This window comes from Hetaerina americana, unplaced genomic scaffold, assembly GCF_022747635.1.
Source record: "Hetaerina americana unplaced genomic scaffold, ioHetAmer1.1.p SCAF_1, whole genome shotgun sequence".
NCBI classification, from domain to species: domain Eukaryota; kingdom Metazoa; phylum Arthropoda; class Insecta; order Odonata; family Calopterygidae; genus Hetaerina; species Hetaerina americana.
The window spans coordinates 8,096,641-8,119,060 of NW_027286069.1; the positions used below are offsets into that span (position 1 = coordinate 8,096,641).

At 43.0% G+C, this 22,420-nt stretch overlaps 1 protein-coding gene across 1 annotated transcript in view; it reads right to left on the reverse strand.

The window, feature by feature from the left end:
- The window catches only part of LOC139695126 (uncharacterized), a 154,257-nt gene that overhangs the window by 56,657 nt on the left and 75,180 nt on the right, over positions 1–22,420 (reverse strand). Inside the window, exons 6-7 of the mRNA XM_071593773.1 lie at positions 19,432–19,618; positions 18,853–19,232 (exon numbers count right to left, since the gene is read on the reverse strand). Coding sequence (XP_071449874.1) covers positions 18,853–19,232; positions 19,432–19,618 — 567 coding nt within the window. The remainder of the gene's footprint in view (positions 1–18,852; positions 19,233–19,431; positions 19,619–22,420) is intronic.

The following is a 22,420-nucleotide window of genomic DNA, read 5'->3' on the forward strand; positions in this document are numbered from 1 at the left end:
TCAATACACATATAGTATACACAAACGAACTCCACTATGCTCTTATTCCACACACGCCTACACATAACCTAGATAATAACGGTTACAAAGATTTAAAGTTGCACCTGAAGATGATATTATAATGTTAAAAAATTTTTCCCCAGTAAATAATTTTCAATGGTAATGGATACTCAGTTTATTTTACTCACTATCCCTCTCCAGGGTATAATAATGTGGAGTGTCCAGACACCGAAGAAAAGAGGAAAGAACTTCTCATGATGAATTATTTCTTACTGAATTCGTAAAGTTAGTATTTTTTCGAAACATCAGTTACGGTGTGCAGTCAACGCACTACAGATGGCAGCATTATTATCACATCTGATGATATCACCTATATATTGACACCGGTAGTAGTGTAATAATGTTTAGTGTGAAAAAATACTAAGTTTCAAAAAGTAGGACCTGAAACCATCGAATTCAATTATTTTCTACTTAATACGGTATAGATTGGGTTTTTTTCCGGTGCGATCTACTGAGCCACTGAGCAATATGTGCACATTTCCCCGAGCCTTCTTATTCTTTCTCCATCCTTCCACATTTTCTACTCCCATTCACACCCCTCAAACTTCGTCATCTCCGTTCCTTCCCGCTGAACATTCTCCCTTCGACCTCCAAATTCCAATATCCACTTTTGTTTCCCAATGTCTTCCCCACTCACCTTATTCCTCACGCCCTCATTCAAAGATCGCCTTTCAATACCCTTTACTTGCCTCTCATGATCTTCCGTAAAGAATAAATTTCAACTGTCCAACGCCACACCCCATTATTTATGTCTTCACTTAAAACCCTAGAACCCTAGTCCCCATAACCCCTATCTTAGGATAGTTCATTTTGCAAAATGCTTCCATATATAACGAAGAATCTATGCTCAAAAGTGCACGCCGTAAAAAAAACACGTATTACGAAATATGCGACAACAACCGCTTCCAAACAATACTTTCAAATTATTAAAAAAGAATAAAAGCAAGCACTTTTTTTCATGATCGTTCCGTCCGACACCTCTGGCGTGCAGTGCAACTGAAAGATCGATATCGAAGAGTGGAAAATCAGGGACGAGGACGAATGTCTTGTGCCGTATTCCGCAATTTGAAAGCGGCCAGCGTGCAGTGACCCAGATGCCCGACTCCGAAATTATGAAAACCTTAGAATGACGACTTTCGCGTATATTATACATAGTAATAATATTTCTTGGAATCAAATATCATGAGAATTTTCCCGAAAATCTTAATCGTGATACCTTCGGAAGCCGTAGTCAAAAGAATACCGGTAGTTTTTATTTTTTTCGCGAAAAAACTAGTGTATGATGCCCTATAGAGCTACTTTTATGATTCCGTCTGTGGTGAAGGGCTACGCCGTCGCATCCGCCAGCGAGACATGTCACTTGAATGCGGCCAGCGCGGCGCGGGTCGCCGAGCACCAATAGAGCTCTCCCGTTTACACTTCGAGCATCTCCTCTCTTCAACCCTGGGGGGAAATGGGGTTGGAGAGAGGGGACAGGGCGTTCAAAGGAGCAACTGACCGGATGGGCCCAGGCGCCCGGAAGAGCGACCCCAGGGGGATAGGGTGCCGGGAGAGGGGAGTGGGTGGGAAGTGGGGGGGGGAGAGGAATGGGATTGCGCCACGACGGAACCGAGTCGCAGAAATTGTGACCGAATTAAGGCGAGAACCTTTCGCCGAGATCAAAACGAATGCATGCTCATTAGAGGAAAAACATTGCCACCCAAAGGTGCACGGTCGCAGTTGCCCGCGACGATTTTCAAAGCATTTGCAGCAGGGAGGGAGAAGAGGAAAAGAATCAGTGTGCCCAGAATGTATTAGTTATTCTATATCGGTGTAATTGATCGTGTTCTAGGACGCCTCTCATGAAAATAAAAGTTCAATCAAATTGAGATAAACAGATGAGTCGTGGCTCTCATGGATACACGCCGCAGTCACATCTCGCGTTCCTCACTTGCGAATTTGCGATTTGCAGTCAAGTGGAGCAGAGTTAAACATGGGCGTACGTCTGGAGCTCCAGTGCGCTAAACTGGTAATAAGTTGAAAAAGTTTTGAATCCATCATTCAATACTTCGTTGAAAATAAAAGGTTTTTCGTCCAAAGATCCTCAAATTAAGATGGATCCTATACACAAGAACGCTCTGAATACAGGTATGTACGAGGACTTTGAAATAATTTAAACCATCCATTTTATCTGATAAACTTAATCTTAGATGAAAATGAGCATTTCCCAGCTTTGCTAATTTTTAGTGCAACTTTCGAAAAACGATACGTGTTGTGACAAGGCGCCCCAAAGGCAATGAAAAATGCGTAATGAAACACATGCGAAATTGGGAGACGGCATCGCAAGCCAACTAAACATACGTAATTACGTGCAGGTTATATGTTCAACGGAATTTTGAATTATCATATATTCTTTGTCTTTTAAATGTGTTGTTACAATTATATTGCGTGTTGAACAGGCATTCTTCGCAATTGTGAAAACGATTAGTGATGGAATGAATAAAAAATGTTTTAATCCAAATTTTACATACATGTATATCCTGGTATTGGACGTGAAATTTGATAAGGTCCTAATGAAATGTTACGTCATAAATGGCGGTCGATACATTTTGGATAAATCAGCCAATTTTTTAGAATCATTAGGCATCTTTAATTCTTTTCAGATTGATATTGAGATAAATGCTTTGATTTTGAAAATATTTCTATTTGAGTTCAATTTATTTTCCCTTAGCGTTTCATTATGCACGTTTTCCTTTGTATTCACTGGCAGCAACAGATAATACACACGCATAAAAGATTTAAATTCACTTAATTTTCTTTCTGTGACTTGAGGCGCAGTCAATAATACTGCCGATGATTGAATGGTGTTGTAAGCTAAAACAGAGTGGGGTAACCAATGGTCAAGATTTCTGGAACAAGTAAGTCAACACGTCAACGAGTTCGGAGGTCCATATTAATATTCATTCTGCTGCTTTAGAACAGTCCGATGAAAAATATTAATAATTCGTGGATTTCAGCATTTTCTGCTCAATTAAAAGATATGCTACAGAGACTACGATTCGTGATGCAGAATAAACTCAAGAGGGACATAAAACTTCCGGAATTTACCTCGTGAAGTAATTCTGCTATCAAGACAATATCATCTCGACCAATATACGTGCAAAAAAGCCATTCCTACACCGTTCCTTCGAAGTTAGACGCGCGACAACTTGTGCGCATAGCACATGAGAGAGAAAGTGTAAGATGCACCGAATCATCCAGTCCTTGCTTGCCTCATGCTCACTGCGCCTCACCACCACACCTCACCCCAAAAACCGCAATGGTTCGTGTAAAAATTTCATAAGAATCTCTTAGGATTACAAGTTTATACGCATGAAAGATTTTATACCCGAGTCCTGATACATTTTGTGATTTCTTCAATAAATTTGAAATAAGAATTTCGATTTCGGAAAAATGATGTTAAAATATTTGTTGCGACGAGTCTTTTAAGAATTATTTTATAATTTTACAGTCTATTTCCCTCCCACGGACTCCAAACTGGACGTGGTGGGAGGGTTTTGCGATCTGATGACCCTTGGAGGTGTACTGGTTGGAGAAATGATATTTGCTCCTGGTAGGGTCACTGATGCCAAATAAATAGAAGGGTTGGAGCCAGCCGAAAGGTAGCCCGCACAGCATCTTTTCTACAGTAATACGGCTTGCAAAGGTGGATGACCTCAGTCATTAAGTAATGGTGTCACGTTGGCCTCTTCAATAGTGTTTTTAACACTATTGAAGGGGTCAACGGGTTACCTCCTCAATTATCATTCCTGTGACAAATAAATGCGAAGAAAAAAGAGGAGGAGCACGTTGGCAAGAGTGACTAAAAGATAAAGGAACGTTGTTACCACGCGCTTGTAAGGCCTCATTTAGAATATGCAGATTGTACATGGGAGTCGACTGAAAAATGCCTCATTCGGGAAACTGAGAAGGCTCAACTCACGACAGCCCGTTTTGTTAAAAACTGCCACGGTAAAACAAAAAGCGTCACAGAAATGCTTCTTGAGCTTGATTGGGTATCATTAGAAGAAAGACGATTCAATTACAGGTTAAACTTACTAAATAAATTCAATGCCGCATGTTGCATCGCCGATTTCTCGAAAATTATTCGCACCTCAACGTACATTGGTCGCATGGATCATGTATATAAAATTCGGGAGATAGATGTCAGAACTAATAGACTCAAGGAATTCTTCTTCCCACAGACAATACGGTAACTGTAGGGTTTATAGATAGCAAAAATTCCACTAGCCACCTTCAGCGTCTAGGTTTAATCATTTGCAAGCCCTTTCACTAACCACGTGTCTTTTTTTGTCAAAACCCTTTCCGTATGACCGCATTAGAATGCCATTAAATAATGTAGTCTTCACAGTATTGCTTGCTTTATATTGTCTGTTTTTAAGTTTCCCCTTCCATCCACCATCTCTTCCTGTGGGGGGACCCTCCCCCTGCCTGTAGCTTTGGGCCACATTCTCTACCTGTGTCCTTGGGGAGGAGACCGTTGTAACTTGGATGTCCATGTGGTTGTGGAATCTCGCCTTCTTACTTTTCAAATTCTAGCTTGCTCTAGCTTTGCATGAATATGTTGGTTTTGCATGCGGTTTTATTCTCTTTCACGGGTGGTGATCTAAGACCCCCCACCACACGCCCCTGTGAGGGATTACGGGGTATTATATAGATGTCTTAAAATATTTATAGGGCTGTAACTGGAAACTAAGGTTAGATGTATTAAATTATAAACACAAGAACAGTGATGTTACTCTCTTCCCGGGATTTGTTAAACGCAATCAGACTGACTGATAGTTCAAAACGTATTTGTTTACACTTTTAATGAAGGCTTTCACGGAAATACAATTAAGGCAAAACTATTATTGGGTTCTTTCCGCCTTGCCCGTCCATCTGGCCGGACAAACTCTGCAAATTTAATGCCGGACTTGAAGGTGCTGATTCCAACGCCAGAAAAGTCGTCTTACAGCAAATTTTTTATATTAATACGGAAGAAACGCTATCAGTTTAAATGTTGGAGATTTCACAGCGACCGAAAAATGATCAAAAGATGCACGGTGAGAGCACTCACTATTCGGTTTTGTGAAAGAAGGATAGCCTGCAGACTCCTGGAGTGGTCCCGGGTACAGTCTATAAATGACGTCAAGCAACTGCCCTGGGTTCGGGTTAACGACCGTGACGTTACGGCATGGGCAACCGAACCAAATAAGTGAGATACTGTCATGGCATCACAGGTGGTGTTGCGGTCATGGTTTGCACTACTATTTCCTCCAATCTTCTCCGAATATTTCGTCCTAGGACGATTGAATTTGCTTTACCAACCCTATTGTTTGCCATCGGGCTGTTTTCAGCCGCACTGAAATCTGAACTGCACTGAAACAGATGACTGTTGGATACATAGGAGTGCATTCGATTTAAAATGCAATGTACACTCGATATAAATTGTCATTTTTGTTATGAAACGTGCGATAGAGAAATTATTCAACTCCGGGGTGGGCCAAAAGAGGATTAGTTGGCTGTCTATGACTCTGCCCACGGGCGGATGGCGTGCAGTCGCCTGGCGGGCACTGGGGTGGCCTCGCCCACCACCTGTCGAGACGCGCAGAATTTTGAATCAGTGAGAGGTCATTTCGAAGGTCAGAGGACCGTCTAAGAAGGATAACAGTGTGTAAATGGAGAGGGGATAAGGAGACTTTCCAAAAATTCCCTGACGTCATTAATGGAGGGAGTCCGGGAAGGTCGACAAATGCCAGCGGCGCCGGACGTGGCGCGGCCGAGGATGAGGCGAGGAGGTGTGAGGAGGGAGGAGGCTCATGGGAGAGGCAATGGGGGCGAGGGGAGGTACAGGGAGGAGGGTGCGGGAAGTACGAAGGGGGGAAGGACGTGAATAACCCGTGGCAGTCTCCGACCCGAAGGTCGATTTTGTGGGCACGGCCTCGTGAGGGTCTTTCGAGGAGGATCAATTCCCCCTTCCGGTTACACTCCTGGGCCTCCATCGCGGATCTTTTCAATGACCGAACACTGAGCGGAGTGGCGTCCACCGCTCGAAACACTGCCCTCGATCCTTGGGTGTGAGCGGGGCCCCGCCGCCAGCGGGCTGCGGGGAAAGGGCGAGGGAATGGCGCGGGAACCCGGCGAAGGAAAGGAGAAGTCTTCGGTGGTCAGATGCACCGGGAGTGAAGAGTCGAGGAATGCGGAGTCGCACTAATTTCTGTATGAACACGGGGATTGGAGCTGTCTTTACTGAGTGCAAGCATAAGTTGGGCGTAATGATTCCAATCACATATGCTTTCCGTGAATTGATTCCTAGGTAGCGTGGGATCCTTTCCAGGTAGGCCACGACCTGAAGCTAAAGGAAAGTTTACGTTTTTTATACTCAGCTTAATATTAGAAGCAAAAGAAGCAAATGAGTTTGCGGGCATTATCATTATCACCAATTGGACTTAGCATTTAACCCTATATGAAAATAAATTTCCTACTTGTTGCATTTATCGGTAGATTACGGCAGTCAGTTCATTACAGTTCCAATTAATTCAGTAGATTCCTCGACTGTTACTTAAAAGAAGCCATCCGATAATCTCCATGGAAAATACAAGAATTTCTTTGAATTAAAAATCAATCCAGTTGACTGGTGTTTGAACCCGTATCCTTTTTAAGCACGCGGACTATGGCGCAACGCTTACGGCAACGATTACGTACTTCTGAAATTATATTTACAATATTTCTTCATAGAATCTTTTCCTTTTCATCCGCCGTGTAATGGGACGCCTCGGTAGTATTAACGCTTGACCGGATATCGAGGGATCCGCATTGGAGTCCCGGTCAAGGCGAATAGTTTTTCCTCTTTGAAATTCATTACAGTACCGAGCTACTGACAGGACGTTCCGGGATTGATCCGAGTGACGCCTCTCGACACACTAAAATTAACCCAAGTAGTGCGATTTTTCCAAATGCTTGTCTTCTTGGAGAACCACTTGGGCACCGGGAAAGTTGCTGCCCTGCCATAACACCCTGATGGACATGTGAATCACATGCGACTTCTAACCACAATCATCAAATCAACCTTAATATAACTGTGATTTTTACATCTCTATTAATCGGATGAAATTTTCCACTTGGCAGAAGGACGGTTGTATATTACTCTCACCCATAAGAGAGAAGAGGGAAACCGGCGTAATGATGTGCCGTACGTGTAATTTCAAGTTACACATAATAGAAAAACTTTTAAATCAAAGGAAGCGTAATATAGTTCTACTTTTCTCAAGATAAGGAGAGAAAACGATCCAATATTGGAATTTATTTTGAGGTGTCGACAGGAGAAGAATAGGAAAAGCGAAACGGACGGGAGGAAAGGCAAAAGGAGACAGTAGTTGGGGAAAGAGAGAAAATTCTCCGCATAAATTCGAATGAGACAGAAAAAGTGAACGCGCGAGATATCGAGAGGCAAATGGATGACTGTGACACAGGTAAGGGCGTTGAGAGATACGAAGAGTTTCACTATTTGAATGTCAGATCAGGACAAAGATACTATATGGATCAGGAAAACGGTTTATTTTTACGTACTTGGAGGGGTTAAGGTATACAACGTGTTTTATACAGGACTTAGAAGTACAGCAGATCTTATTTCCAACACGACGGCATAGTGTAATAGATACCCTTAGTCCATGAAAGGCCTGCCTGTCTCTCATTAATAGACTACTGATAGTGGAAAAGTTGGGAATCTGGGAATTGTTTTTCAAGTCAAGAGCCAATTTGGGAGTCAATTTTACTGTAAAGGAGAAACATTCCGATTAAATATCTGTAAATCGTCGTTTAGTCTGTCATAATATTGCTCGCAATTCTTTGGTAATAGCGTATAAAGTTTCATCCCTCAATTACAACGGTTTTCCGTGTACTAATAAGCTGACCTGTAGCTTAAATATTCAAGCCTCAGGCAGGTGACACAATAAACTATCAAACGTCAAAATACTGCGTCTGTTTGAATACCTTAATTAAACAGTTTTTATCAATTTTTATGCAAAATTGTTAATAATTTGATTGCATTTAAATCTAATGTGGGGAGGTAAGTGGGTGCGGAATGAGAGCGAAGAGAGGGTAAAGGTCACTAGATCCTTTCCCTTGGAGTCCATTTTTGCGGGCGCGAGGAACGGGGGCGGGAAGGCGAACGACTGCGGGGTCACCCCCGGTCGACGAACTCCTCCCGCTTCCCCACAAGAGGGATCACACGTAGGAGGAGGCGCGCGCGGTCTGTTACAGCGGACACTGCGATCCCCCTTCACGCCAGCCACACACCCCGTGGACGGAGGCACCGGGGCCGGTCCGCTCTTCCGCATGGCGTGCGCCTTCAAACCCGCTCCCCATGCCCTTCGGCCCCCAGCGAGGCCGTTTCCGACCCCGCAGCGAGCGTCGTCCCCCGCACCACGTCATGCCCCGACTACCCACCTTTGACGCTCCAACGCGCGCACCCTGCTCCAACGTTGAACTTCGTATTTGTATACAAAGAGCGGTCGTGAAACGCACTAACATCAACTCTGCTGGTACCAGTGACCTTTTTTCATTCTTCACATGTAAACCCGCAAAAGAATTGACTTACGCGCTATTCATAATATTGGTGCAGTGTGTTCTGACTTATTCAGGGATTATTTCCGTAGAATTAGCAATATGTAAATCAGATTTAAACCGGCTTTTAAGTTGCATCCTCGCAATTTGGTTCACGGTTGGAAGGGGGCGGTGTTTGAGACCAACGCCCCTGGAAAATTAGCAGACCAACTCTTCCTGGCCCTCCATATCACTGATTCTTCTGTCTTGGATCCCTGGCGAGTGCAGATTTACCATTGGTCTCAAGCACTTTTCCCTCACAGGAGGGATTCCCAAATTGTTTTTGTTGCTATCTCCCTCTTCCTCGTGACCCCACCGTACGCGAAGCCTTACCCACTGACATAAATCAGGGCCGGGTGACCCCGGCAGCGGCTGCCTTCTGCACTGCCTTTCACTATGAGGGCTCGATTCCGGGGGGAGGGGGGGGCAAGGGGTCTAGCGATTCCAGCCATATGGAGAAATATTAGTCAACACCCATGTAAGTCACAGAAGAATTATTGAAAGTATCTTTTGATCGCGAAGAAACTGTTATTATGCGCACAAATAAATAAACTGTCATCATGTTGACATGCACTTCACGTTACGAGGTAGAAGGTATTTTTCCCGGATTTATTTTCTTCCGTCAACGGCGGATTGCGCACACAGTGAAAGCGTTTCCTCTCATCCCTCGTAGAGCGGAGGTTCCATTCCTGTTAATTTCCGTCGTCCCGCTCTGGAGTCTGCCGCAGCGGCTGTGTTAGTTAACCGCGTCAAGTGAGAGCGGCGAGAGTGAGGAGTCGAGCTGCACCCCCGAATTAAGTTGGCAATTCCGGGATTTCATTCCGAAGGTAATTTACGAGGCGGATGAAGACGACGGGTTGGAAGGCCTCATAGCCTCATCATCAAAAACCCTCCTCCTCTTGGGCAGGGGGAGTTCGGTGTAGAGATGTGAGGGGGGGGTCCTCTGGGGCCCGAGCGTCCCTTTCAGAAGCGACCCTTCCGCGCCGGGGACTCCTCGAGAGAGGCGAGAGACTTGACTTGCCCCGCGACGATAAGAGGGGAAGAGCGGCCAATTTGGGAGTGCGCAGGGTTCCACGCTCGGCTGGAGCCCCCCCCCGCCCCTCCGCCTCCCCCGAAGGCGGATGTTCACGACTCCTTTCGAGCGAGCGGCCAGAATACCGGGCGCGCGGGTGGGAAATGTGGGAGGGCGGAGGAGGGGGACGAATGTCGAAGCGGACACCGCTTTGGTTTTCTGCCGGGATCCGTCAAGCTCCGTCAAGGGTGGATGACCGACAGCTATGGTCTCTCGGTTTTGGATTAAGATAATCAAGCCTGTCGATCAGAAACATGCTGGATGGAGCCAATAAAACAATTGAACAATATCGTCGTACTCTAAAGAAAGTAAGACTTCTAGAGTAATAAACAGCATACATACATCTCAAAAATTTACCCTTCAATTTCATACACTTTTATGTTACCTTCCTTCTTGATTTCTACATTGTTTATATTAATCAGTGCCTAACTAACTAAAATCCCCCCTTATATAAGCGTCCATGGATCCGGTTAGCGATGGCCAAGGAAGCTTTCAGCAGGAAAAGTACTATGCAGCAGAATGGGTATTTGGCCGAGAAAGAGACATGTTGAGTGTTATGCTATACGGCTATGAGATATGTACTTAGTTGAAAGGGAAAGGCTGGAGGCGTTTGAGATGTAGGTATGGAGAAGAAAGCCGAGTATATAGAATGGAGAGACCGAGTGAGGAATGTAGACGTGTTGAGGAGAGCGGAAGAAGAGAGAAGATTGCTGAAAACCATCGAAAAAATGAAAATAAACTGGAAAAAGTATTCAACATATTACTATTAAAGCAGTAAAATCAAATCATTTGGTAATTGGATTGGTAACCTGTTGGAAATGTGGCACTCGCTGCGAATTAAAGACGACAATTCCTTTAAAAAAAGGTAATCCACTCTTTGTCGACTATAAACAAGCGCGGAATTTATCTACCTGATTCAAATACATTAATCGGAGATCATGTAGAAAAATACGTGCGCCTCTCTCGTCGGTAATATGCAAAGGAGGGGGTTTCCCGCATCCGACCCACCCCTAGCGAGGGATCCGCGGGGTGGTCAGCTTCCTGGTCACGAGCGCCTCCGTCAGTCGCCGCTACAAACGTATGGCAATCAACGGAAACTCAAGTACTCACCACCAACTGGTCCTCTATCCCAGGGTTGGTTCGAGTGACGCAGATCTCCACTCAATTTCCTTTCACCGGCGTCCGGTTCGTCTCCTTCGCATACCTCCACCACTTCCCCGCGCCTCATCACAGGCGTCATCCACGCTAGTGCTATCCACGTTAGTCTTGCACTTCCCCACTTTCTGTTCAGTTTTGCTTCCTCCTGCAGCTTCATCAAGTCATGGTCTCTTGAAATCCATTTGAAAGGGGCATCCCTTGTTTTTTAGAGATTTTATTTCACTCGTTGATTTAGAACGTACGTAAAATCAGAGAGATGGATGGTAAAACGGATGGATTTAAAATGTCGTTTTTCCTCGTGTCATTAAAAATCAAAATAGATATGGCCCCTGGTGCGCAGAAGAGAATTAGGATTGGCAGTGTATATGTTTTGTTAAAATCCTGCATGATTATTGAATAGACCCATTAAACATAACATTTCACCACATGGTTTAAATACACTCTGTCATTGAATGCACTTCCATGAAAGCACTTTCACTCGCATGATTGAATTTGCTCAAGGGCATGATCGAACCAATGTTTAAGTGGAAATATTTGTGATTGTGCATGAAGGACTATTGACCTAAAACCCTCCACCCCACAAAATTGTGGCAGCTTACGAGGTATTATGCAGATGCAGAAGTATTGTGGGTTTTAAGGTAGTGGGAGAGGTTTCAGTCGCATTTTTCAAGCCTCTACCAATGCTTCATTTTTCGTCCCTATATTCATATTTATACGGGATTGAATAATGCTTCAGTTAACTTGTTCAATTCGCCGACGATATTTTTGCAACTCGGGCAGAACGAGTATTTCCCATCGATCAATTTTCTTTTATTCCTTGACCACATTTTCAGGGTATGATAATTTATTTATTATTTAAATAGCACCCTGCAAGCCATCGCTAAGGTGTGTGGTAGGAGGTCATCACACAGCAGACTACATTTGGCCCAAAATACTTGGTCCTCCTAGCGCGGTCGGACAACGTTATTCTGATCCCTTTTCTTTCGTGCAAAAAATTACATCTTAAATCTATCTCTTCCACACTTAATCCATATAATTTTATTTACATGATTTCTCCTACCGTAGTGAAATTGGGATAATAATACATTTTCAATATCATCGCTAAATAGACATCCTTAAAATTTATGGAAGAGATTAATTTCTTATATAACCTTTGCTCCGTGAGTCATTGCCAACCTATCTCTTCTAATAAATTTGATGAGCTACTCAGTTTGTTGTAAAAAAGTTTCATATTTCTAGCTCCTCTACGTTGCACGCTATTTAATTCGGCGATCAATCCAACATCATGACGATCCCATATACTAGCAGCATATTTTCAATGAGGCCTAACTAGCGAAATATAACGTTTCTCTTCAACCTTTTCGTCAAATATGTCATCTCACATTGTCTTTCAGATGGAAGAAAAGAATATCCCACCATGGTCTCCACAAGCATCGTATAGATCTGTATTGACCTATTTCTCCTCCCTCAGTGATTGATAGATTCCCAGCTCAAAGTGAACGGGATATCTGAGGCATTTTTTACCTGGCAATATCTGATCATCCATGACCATGCAAGCCGGCGTTCACTGGACTAACTGTATCCTTTTCATTTGATCTCCCCAAAAAGGATTCCCCAGTTGGATGGATTGCCCACGAACGGCGGCCTCATAAGCGACTTACACACAAGTGTTTCAAACACGAACTTGCTTCTCTTGGAGTCCCTAAATCTAACATTATATATTTTCAAGCAACTCTTTTATCATTCTATGTACCAAAAGTCTTTAGTGTCACATTAAATCCAATGGATTTCGTGCTTACTCTTGTGAAGCAGCAATTCTCCTCCAATGTATGCACGTACCTTTCTCAATATCTGCTAATCCAAATTAAAACATATACGAAGCAATTTTACATATTTAGATTATTTTTCCATTACCTCCAAACCCTGTCACTATTCGAATCATTTACAGTCACTCTCCGACAAAAGAGTATAACGATTACACTGAGCGGAAAGAAATACAAATTAGTTAAAAGTCGTATTTTAAGAACGACTTACAACACTGCTAATTCTTCTCTAAACACCAAACATCCACCTATCCACCAGAAATATACTTTTTGTCTCTCACTAGTTCCAAAACCACGGACAGGCGACGTGGTGTTTTTTGGCTAGCGGGAATACATTCCACGGCCAAAATCCACGCAGCAGTGACACAAAGGAAATCCCGAGGCGTGGGATCAACAATCACCCCGACGGGCACTACCCTCGTCGCGCGTCCCCCTCCTCCCATCCCCTGGGCGGATTACGCGGCCCTCGCAACCCAGTAATCCCCGTAAACAAATTCCCTCCTCCTCCGGTCATCCTACCCTCGCCCGACAGGAAATGCAGGGATTGTTACGCATTGGAATATTATTTTGTTTCCGCCCCTCCCTTTTTATTTAGTTGGGGGAGAGGATTTGGGGGGGGGGGTCTGGGTGAGAGTTTATATGCCGTGGTACCTTAATTGGCGCTATCGTCAAATCACGAGGCTGGTTTTGATGGAAATCGCTGTACGAAAGAGAATCCAGGCTTTCGGCTTAATGCACATCGGGGGAGTCGGTTGATTGAAAAGAAATCGAGGCTGTCGGCCAGTGGATCCACTAATGGAATTGTTTGCGAGAGTAGAGCTGGGATGCGATGGCCTTTCCCGCGCTCTTTGGCGGTACTCGCCAAAGGAATGGGGCGCGGTTGGCACGGTCGGTCGCCGAGGGGAGGCCACGGTCAGCGGGCGAAGTGCAAGTGCAATCAGGGAGAGAGAAGGGGGAAAGGGGCGGGGGAGTAGTGGGGATCGGCGATCAGAAAACTCTACCGTCGAAGTCCGTCAAGGGGTCAAAGGACATGGCGTGCCGCGCGACGGACGGTCTAATTCACTCTAAAGTGAAGAGCTTGGTGCTTTCTCGGGTTGCGGTGCGAGTGACGAGTTTTCAAGAGTTCCACAAAGACGGAACCCATCATCCATCGCAACGCTTGCGACACGATCCAAAGGGGGGGGGGGCCAAATGGACCTCGCACTGCACTCGAAGCACTTCTGTTCACAGGCTCGGGGTAAATGCTCAGGAAAATACGAAATTTCAAAGGTTAAACCCAGTGCCGTTGACTGAAATAGAAACACAGTTTTTTTTTTAAAGATAGGCTCATAGCAAAAATATTTGTGGGTAACTCAGAGCCGTTAATTAGTCAAATTTGATTCAAATAAGCACAACGCTTTCATTGTATCCTATAATAACGAAGAATTTGCAAAAATCTTCGTTGAAACCCCTTGGATTAGCTTCACTTTCCTTTTCAGAGGTTCTCTACGGAAGACGCGATGCCTAAGTCTAATCAACGCCAGGAGAATAGCTCATCTTGGGACAACTCACTTTGCAATCCGACTCAGCGGTCTCAGTTTCGAATCAATTCTTTGTACACAGTAATGGTCCTGCAATGCAAAGAGTTATGCTGGCGTTGAATAATGGCCTTGGAAGTTGGAAGTAATGTAATTCAATTAAAACGAAGAGATTCAATTACTGCCGAGAATGGCGACCAGGTTGGAGATGAGCCAGTAGGGAGGCAAGAGAGACTACTAATACGGATCTCGCATAGGGCTTGAATCTCCATTTTGCCCTAGGATCAGTTATTTAAGTTAAATATTGTGATTTATAAGTTTTTAGCAGTTTGTGTATTTGAATCCTTGGTCCAACTTTGATCCCGATTCGGGTCAAAAACTGGAGAGGAATAAAGAAGAGAGTTTCCGGGAAAATACGGAAGTAGAAAGAAAATTTTCGGAATACCCTATGAGAGGCAATGCAACTTCGCGCAGAAGATAAGTTGATGTATTTGAAAAACAATGGTAAAATTGGCAAAGAAATAATGGGGAGGGCATTGATACTTTTTTGAGCATATTCCCTCACTGCAAATGAAGTGCTTTCTACTTATCAGACAATGGAACAACACACACAGTGTTATCATTGCAGTGGCCCTTCTATTGATCTTTTTCAAATTGGATGCAAAGTAACCCATCGTCGTCAACCACAAGTTTAACCGAATGGTTTTAGTGCTCTCTATTGCCTACTCTATATTTTTTAATACTCTTTATTGACATGTTTTTTCATGGAACGGCTAAGGTATTTTTTAGTATTATTTCTCAATAATTATACTCTTCAGAATTTATTTCATCCAAAATTATGAACAACTATGAAAAACTAAATGGACAATTAATACATCTCCTTTTTAAGCTACGATGGAATGATTTCTCCCGAAAATCACCTCTCCTCTCCCACCATTACCAGCACCTCCTCGTTTATTTCCCCTTCTGTCCACTTCACCTTCTTCGCCCTTCTTCACATCCAAATTTCAAAAGCCTCCAATCTCCATCTATCATCCTGATAATCTAAAATAATCCCCGAGTCTGAAAAACTTTATCTATTCCCGGAAGAAGAAGTATTCCAATCAATTGGCCAGATTAAACCGAAAAAAGCACCTGGACATGGCCAAATCCGCGTCCATGTTATCAAGAAACTTGTTACGACCATTAAAAGTTTTCTAGCAAATATTTACAACGACTGTCTGCTGCTATCATACTTCCCCGACACTTAGAAATCAGGAAACCTACATGCAATTTTAAAATCAAAAGAAAAAGACCACGCAGATCCCAGGTCTTTTCATCCTACCACACTCCGCCCTGAACTAATATTTGAAAGATTAATTAAAGAGAGAATACAAATAATTCGCGAGGACACGCTATATCATCCTAATCAATATGGCTTCAGGAAAAACCTAAGTACATCAGACGTGATTAAAGCTCTCTTAAATAACTTAAATAATCAAATTAAATATGCATTAGTGGTTTCCATTGACATAAAAGGTGTATTTGACTATGTTTGGTGGTCTTCTCTCCTTCAGGAACTTAAAACACTAAAAAGTCCGTCGAACCTCATGAGACTCTTTTCAAATTGCTTTACAAGTAGACAGGTCGGAAACAAAATGAAAACCATTTCATCAAATAAAATCCTCACCAGGGGCTGCCCACAAGGTTCTGTTTTGGGCCCGTCCATGTGGAACCTTATTACTAACCAGGTCATAAGGAAAGAATTCCCCATGGGATGTAGCTCAATAGCTTTTGCCAATGATATGGCTTCGTCTATTGAAGCAAACGCAAGACCTAAAATGGAGCAGCTGACTAAAAATTCTACTGGGACAAATAGAACAATGGGCAATGGTTAATTAATTGGCAATTTCAACAACCAAAATAGAATACATGGTCTTTGGAAATAAAACTTCTCGGAACCCCACTGTTAAAATCTACAATAGTAATAATCCGACGCACATCATCTTTTAAGTATTTGGGTATTGTGTTAGACGAATAATTAACTTATCAGGCCCACCTTAATTTCATAGTCAGCAAAACTAAAAAAAAATTTCAAGCTGCCCGTAGGCATTGCAAAACTAATTTTGGAACGGAATCCCTTCAATTACCATACACAGCTGTAGCAATACCCATTGTTACCAACGACTGCTCCATTTTGGGTCATAAGGTTAGCTACAGCAGAATCGAAAGAAAACTTACAGAAGCACAAAGACCCTGCCTTTTAGCAATTAGCAATGGTTACTCGACAAACAGCACGGACGTACTATGTTTAATTACCGGACAACCACCTCTAAAATACAAGGTCATGGAGAGAATTAGCATAATAGAAGTCAAATCGGGTCAAGGTAGAAAATACTTCAACTCCGAGATCGAACACAATCACGCCCTAAGCAAAAAACAATTAAAAGAAATACTCAGGGAACAAACAATTCATCAGTGGATTAAAGACTGGAGGAATTCCGATAAAGGTAGTCACACTAAATAAATATTACCAGACGCCATTGAAAGGCTAGAGATAAAATTTAAGCTAACTAATAAAGCGACACAACTCCTATCCGGCCACAAAAATTTTGAACTTAACCTCAATGAAATAGGAAAATCAAGGACTAATCCATGTAGTGCCGGCCTAATTGAAGACATCGCTAAGCATAGAATATAAGAGTGCCTTCAGAATGAAAAACTCAGACATGAAATTTGGTACAGGATAGCTTATAAGAAAACCGAGATGCGTGAGATTGTGCTATTTTGCCTTAAGCATAACTGCAACCAATCATTTAAAATGGTACAATAAAATTTGATAATTGTAGTAGAATTTGATAATGGTATAATAAAGTTTGATAAAATTAGTAATTGTATTGTTTGTTCATTGTATAAATAAAATTGTATGTGATTGCTATTTTAAGTTAGCGTATGATTTTGCCTAGTGTGCGATCAAAAACTCTTGTATGACTATGTAAATTGAAGTGTTATCATAAAATAATATATTTATTTCTTAGGATAATTATTATCTGAAATTGAACTAAGTTTGGGTTCTACATTACTTCTGTAATTTAATGCTAATATGTCATCTTGTTTGATATTTCTTTTTCTCATGTTGTGTAATTGATGTTAATTATATCAGAATACTAAAAGGGGATTAAGTGAGAGCAGGAACCCCCCCAACATATCATGCTATGTTTTTGTATGCTATTTTTTGTATTTGCTTCCGCAATAAAAAAAGGAAAGTTGTGATTGGGGAAACTCTTTCACCACCTTTCCTTATTATTATTTATTTTATTATATCGTCCTGCTTCAATGACCATGTTTCCGCACCGTACATAAATACGCTCCATACCAAAATTTTAACAAATATTTTCTTAATATCATTACTCAACGTTCCTGTCATCAATTCTCTCCTCACGGTGGAAACTTCTTTGCCTAACGCAATTCCTCTCCTTATTTTCCTACTACTTTGACCATTTTGGTCCAAAACATTTCCGAAATAGGTCAACTGGTCCACCAGCCCTCCTAGTTTAATGTTTGTCTACCCTTTGTCTTTCTGGAAAACCGTATTATCTTTGTCTTATTTACATGCATTCTGATCCCGTATCTATCGTACTGGATTTACAATTCAATGCTTGCAGCCTTGGATGACTGATAAACTAAAGCTTGATCATCAGCAAACCTAATTTTATCTATTGCTCACTGACTTTCATCCCTATCTCCAGTTTCTCCCATGCATCTTTAACCATATATAACCTACGTAAGCAAAGAACGAAATATTTCAGCTTTCCCTTCCTAAATGGCGAGTAAAACTTCCATTTTTATTGCAAAAAAGAGATAAAGTATAACGTCCTCTCCTGGGTAGTATCCGCAAAAACTAATGAATTCTTTGTTTAGACTCGTTATTTAATTTTTTAGAGTTGATCTGCTGGAGAGGTCGAAGACTATTGGCATTTAAATTTATTATTACCTTCTTTCGTTTATACAGCATTCCCAATTTCCATAGTTTCAATGCTCTAATGGTGTGCTTGTAAGAAAGGACGGAGAAAACAGGCTATGAAGAAAAACGAGGAAGCAACGTTGGGCAAATTAGAGGAAGACAAAAAGATGGCACAGGCTGGGAGTATGTGGAATGCTGAAGGCTATGATAGAAGTTGGAGGAAGTAGAAAAGGAAAAGGAATAGAGAATACTCCTTTTCAAGATGCAATGAAGCAGGATGGAGAGTGTGAGAAGTCAAAGATGGAAAAATTTCAGGTAAAGGAGCGTTTATTTTGCGTGATTTAGGATCCCACGCAATGATGCAAGAGTTATCAGAGATCGTTTCTATTTAATGCATAAGATCGCAAAACCAACTACATAGACCGAAAAGAGTCAGTATTTGGCCTTAGTCCTGCAGTTGCAGTAGGTTTTAGGAGAGACGACCGACAGCCAAGGTCATTTGCGTCGTTCCTGAAGTGAGCCACGATGACAGACAGCACAACGTTCTCCAATCCGCAGAATAACCCTTCCGTTACTTTTTACCCAAGGAAGAAAAGAGTAGTACCCTGGGGTGCGGCAATTCGAAGGGCTGTGCTAAGGAGTCTCCTGGACACTCACCGGCGCGTGCCCCGGCTGCTCCAGGAGTCCACCGCTGCCCCTCGTGGCGAACGAGGGTGCGGAGGACCCGAGTGCGGTGGGGATGGGCGCCAGATGTCCCCTCCTCTGGGCCACGGCGATGAGAGCCACTTGGCCCTTGGGGGCCCTATGCTGCCGCACGGCGAAGTAGCAGGTGAGGTTGCGGGGGTAGAGGCCGGGGTAGTTGGGCGACTGGAGAGCGCAGGCCCGACGGTCGCAACCCCCGAACAGGCGGCTGCAGAAGGTCCCCGGGATGAGGTCCCCCAGGTGGAGCGGCAGAGCCGGCGGGGGCGAGGAGGGCGGCGAAGGCAGGGCCGGCGGGGGCAGCGGGTAGAGTAGTGGTGGCAGCAAAACGGGGAGCCCTGAGAGGGGGACGGGAAAGAGAGAGAGCATATCAGTCCGCGAGGGTTCGTTCGGACTCCCGCCGCGATAACACGAGCGGAATTAACGGGCGCCCCGAGGGGCCGCACTCGCTACCCCTGGCGCCCACATCATTTTTAAGCAATCGCAATGCCACGGGGCGGGAATAATGCTCCCCCGCCCTGGTGCGTTGGTGCTCACCGGCCGTCTTGGACTTCCACTTGTTTACACTCTTGTGGAGGATCTGCGGCAGGTAGAAGTCGTCGTCGCCGCCGCCCTCAAGAGAGCTGTCGCCCCGGCCGCCGTTGACGCTCTGGATGGTGTGGTAGTTCCCGGGGCCGCCGGAGAAGCTGGGGACGACGCCGCCGTAGCGCACGACAGCTGCTTCCTGAGAGGGAAACGAGCAGAGAAATGCACAAACTTCTATTCGCTAATCAATGAAGTACTTTATGAAGTACAGACTAATGATCCTCAATAGGCATTAAACCGTAATGTACTGATCACTTTTTCAACGTTACCTACTGCATTATTTAAACAACACCTTACCGAACAATTCTTCCAGTATACATACGTACTGAAAAGACTAAATGCTTCATAATTCTTTCAGTCCATTTTAATTCCCATCCTTTTACATAGGTACGAATGTCGTGTTCTCCCGCTATCCTCATGTTTACCAACAATGTTAAAATAATTTACACAAATTAGTAATAAATAAATTTTCCAACAAATTTAACAAAACACAAAATCATGTAATACTATTCGCGTTTCTATGAGGGGGGATCTGACACGACCTAAGCTATCCATCATGGACGGTCTTCCAAGGGTTTGGGAACTTTATCAGTCGAGAGAAGTTTGGCATGGAAGACTATCAGACCTGGAATTATATATCTCATTTATACTCTTTATGTCATTTTAAGATTAAATTTTGCCCATTATCTTTAGCACACTACAAGCAAAAGCAGGCCAATTCAAATCTTCAAATTGAACTGGTATCACTTTCGATGAGACTGAATAGATAGGCGGCCAATCACTGGCAATGTATGCAATGAACTGGAATAACGGGACGCTGATAGTGAATCCATACAAAATAGTTCGAAATTTTGGAAAGTTTTTGAAAATCTCGGTGATGAGGTGGATCCTGGTGTCAGGTGCCTGGTGCCCCTGGTGCTCCATCGGATTTTATTCCGTTTTGGAAAATGTTCCAAAAAGAATCATAAGGTAAGGCTTGCCAGCGCTCCTCTATCCGCGCCACTTCGATGGGGTCTACCATCTTCACCTCAGTATTTAAATCTGAAGATTGAGTGAGTTCCAGCCTTCCAACCTTCAACTCCTAGTGTTTACTCTTTTGCACTCTGTGATAGCTCTTTCATTTAGCCCCCCTCGTTACTTGGCCTTCGTATTCTTCCCCAACCCTGTCGCGTGGATCTTTTGTATTACGTTTCCCAATTATCTCTTGCATCTTAGAATGGAATGTGCCCAAAGTATTTGGGTTTTCTCCTTTGCATTATCATTCCCTCGAGATCACGAAGACGCACACCCCATTCAACTGATCTGGTTTACCATTAGTCCGTGCCTCTGATCCGTGACGTGCCATGCTCCATATGAAAGATTTCTCAAATTGCTTCCTTGTAGCCTACCTTACTTGAGCAGTGTAACAGTCGCCCCTTAAACGCCTTCTTAACTTGAAATTATCTTTGCTTGTTCTCGAGCTGCCATCACACGTTTTGCGGATTCCCGGGAAGATCAAGGATGTTAATATCCGTCTGCATCCCCTCTCTCCCACACACAATTCAGTATTCTTTATGTATAAGTTCAAATTAGATCTCTAAAGTGCTTGGTACGTTGCGTTCAATGGCACATGAAGTTCTTTTAGGCCTGTAATTACTACGATGGTACTCCACGAAAAGGAGTAAATTATTTACTCATCCGATCATCTCAATGCCTCTGATGTCCAATTCTTTCGATTTGTTTATTACTCCTCCGAAGATATGTGAAATACTGGTGTTGAGGAATTGCATTTTTGTCTAATTTCTCTATTTACTCACTCGTATACTTTTTTGTTACTTCCAAGAATTCCCATTTTGGCGACTTCGTTCTTCCATATTCGGCAAATTATTCTTATGTAAATGTAATTCATGCCAAGGGTTTTCACTATTTTTAACATTCATAACATGATTTAACATCATTCATTTCACTATTTTTAACATGTACCCTGAAAGCCACCGCTAGGATGCGTGGTAGGGGGTGATTACACTTAGGACTATTTTTGACGCAAAATATTACCCCATCCCCCTAGCGCGGTCAGATAACGTTATTTTGATCCCTTATCGTTTTTGGAAAAAATGGCTTCTTAAATGTATCAGTTTTACAATCTCTATCAATTTATTTACATGGTCCCTCCTACCATCTTTCGATGAGGCTATTAATACATTTTCAACATCATTGCTAAAGACACATCCTTCCAATGCATGCAAAAGGCTTACTCTGTAGTTTAACCTTCGCTCCGTGAATGATTCCCAAACTTTTTCCTCTAATAACTTTGATACGCTACTCAGTTTATCATAATAGCGTTTTATGAATATAGCCTCTTTACGCTGCACGCGATCTAATTCGGTAGTCAATTCAACTTCATTAGGGTTCCATACACCGGCATCGTATTCTAAACGAGGCCTAACCAGTGAAAGATAACATCTATCTTGAGGAGGAGGAGGGACCAACAAATTCATCACAACGCACTTTTTCCACTCCGCGTTGTCTGAGGCCTCCAAGTACACGAATGGTGATAGCAGTTGAACAACGATTTGAATAGTTTTTTCTACAAATTATTTAAATCAAAGTTTATCATACCTCGTTTTTTGTTCTTCATGAGTCCAAACTGATGTCAGAACAAACCTTCTACAATTCTTCCCTCTCTTCTTCAATTGAGTATTCATGTAAGTATTTTGCAGCATGTGCCACTAGACTCAAGAGTTCGATTTATTTCACATCTCTCGGAACTATTTTTCTTCGGCATTGCTATCATTTACACTTTTCTCAAAAGACCAATGGCAATCTTTCACTCTCGTAGCGACCCGTGCTTATCGCAAGCAGGATTTCCTTTGTTTTATCTCGAAGAGCGTTTATGGTTTTTCAGCTGATTTTTTACACTTCCGAGATCCTGGTAGTTCATTGCCAATCACCACCATTGTCG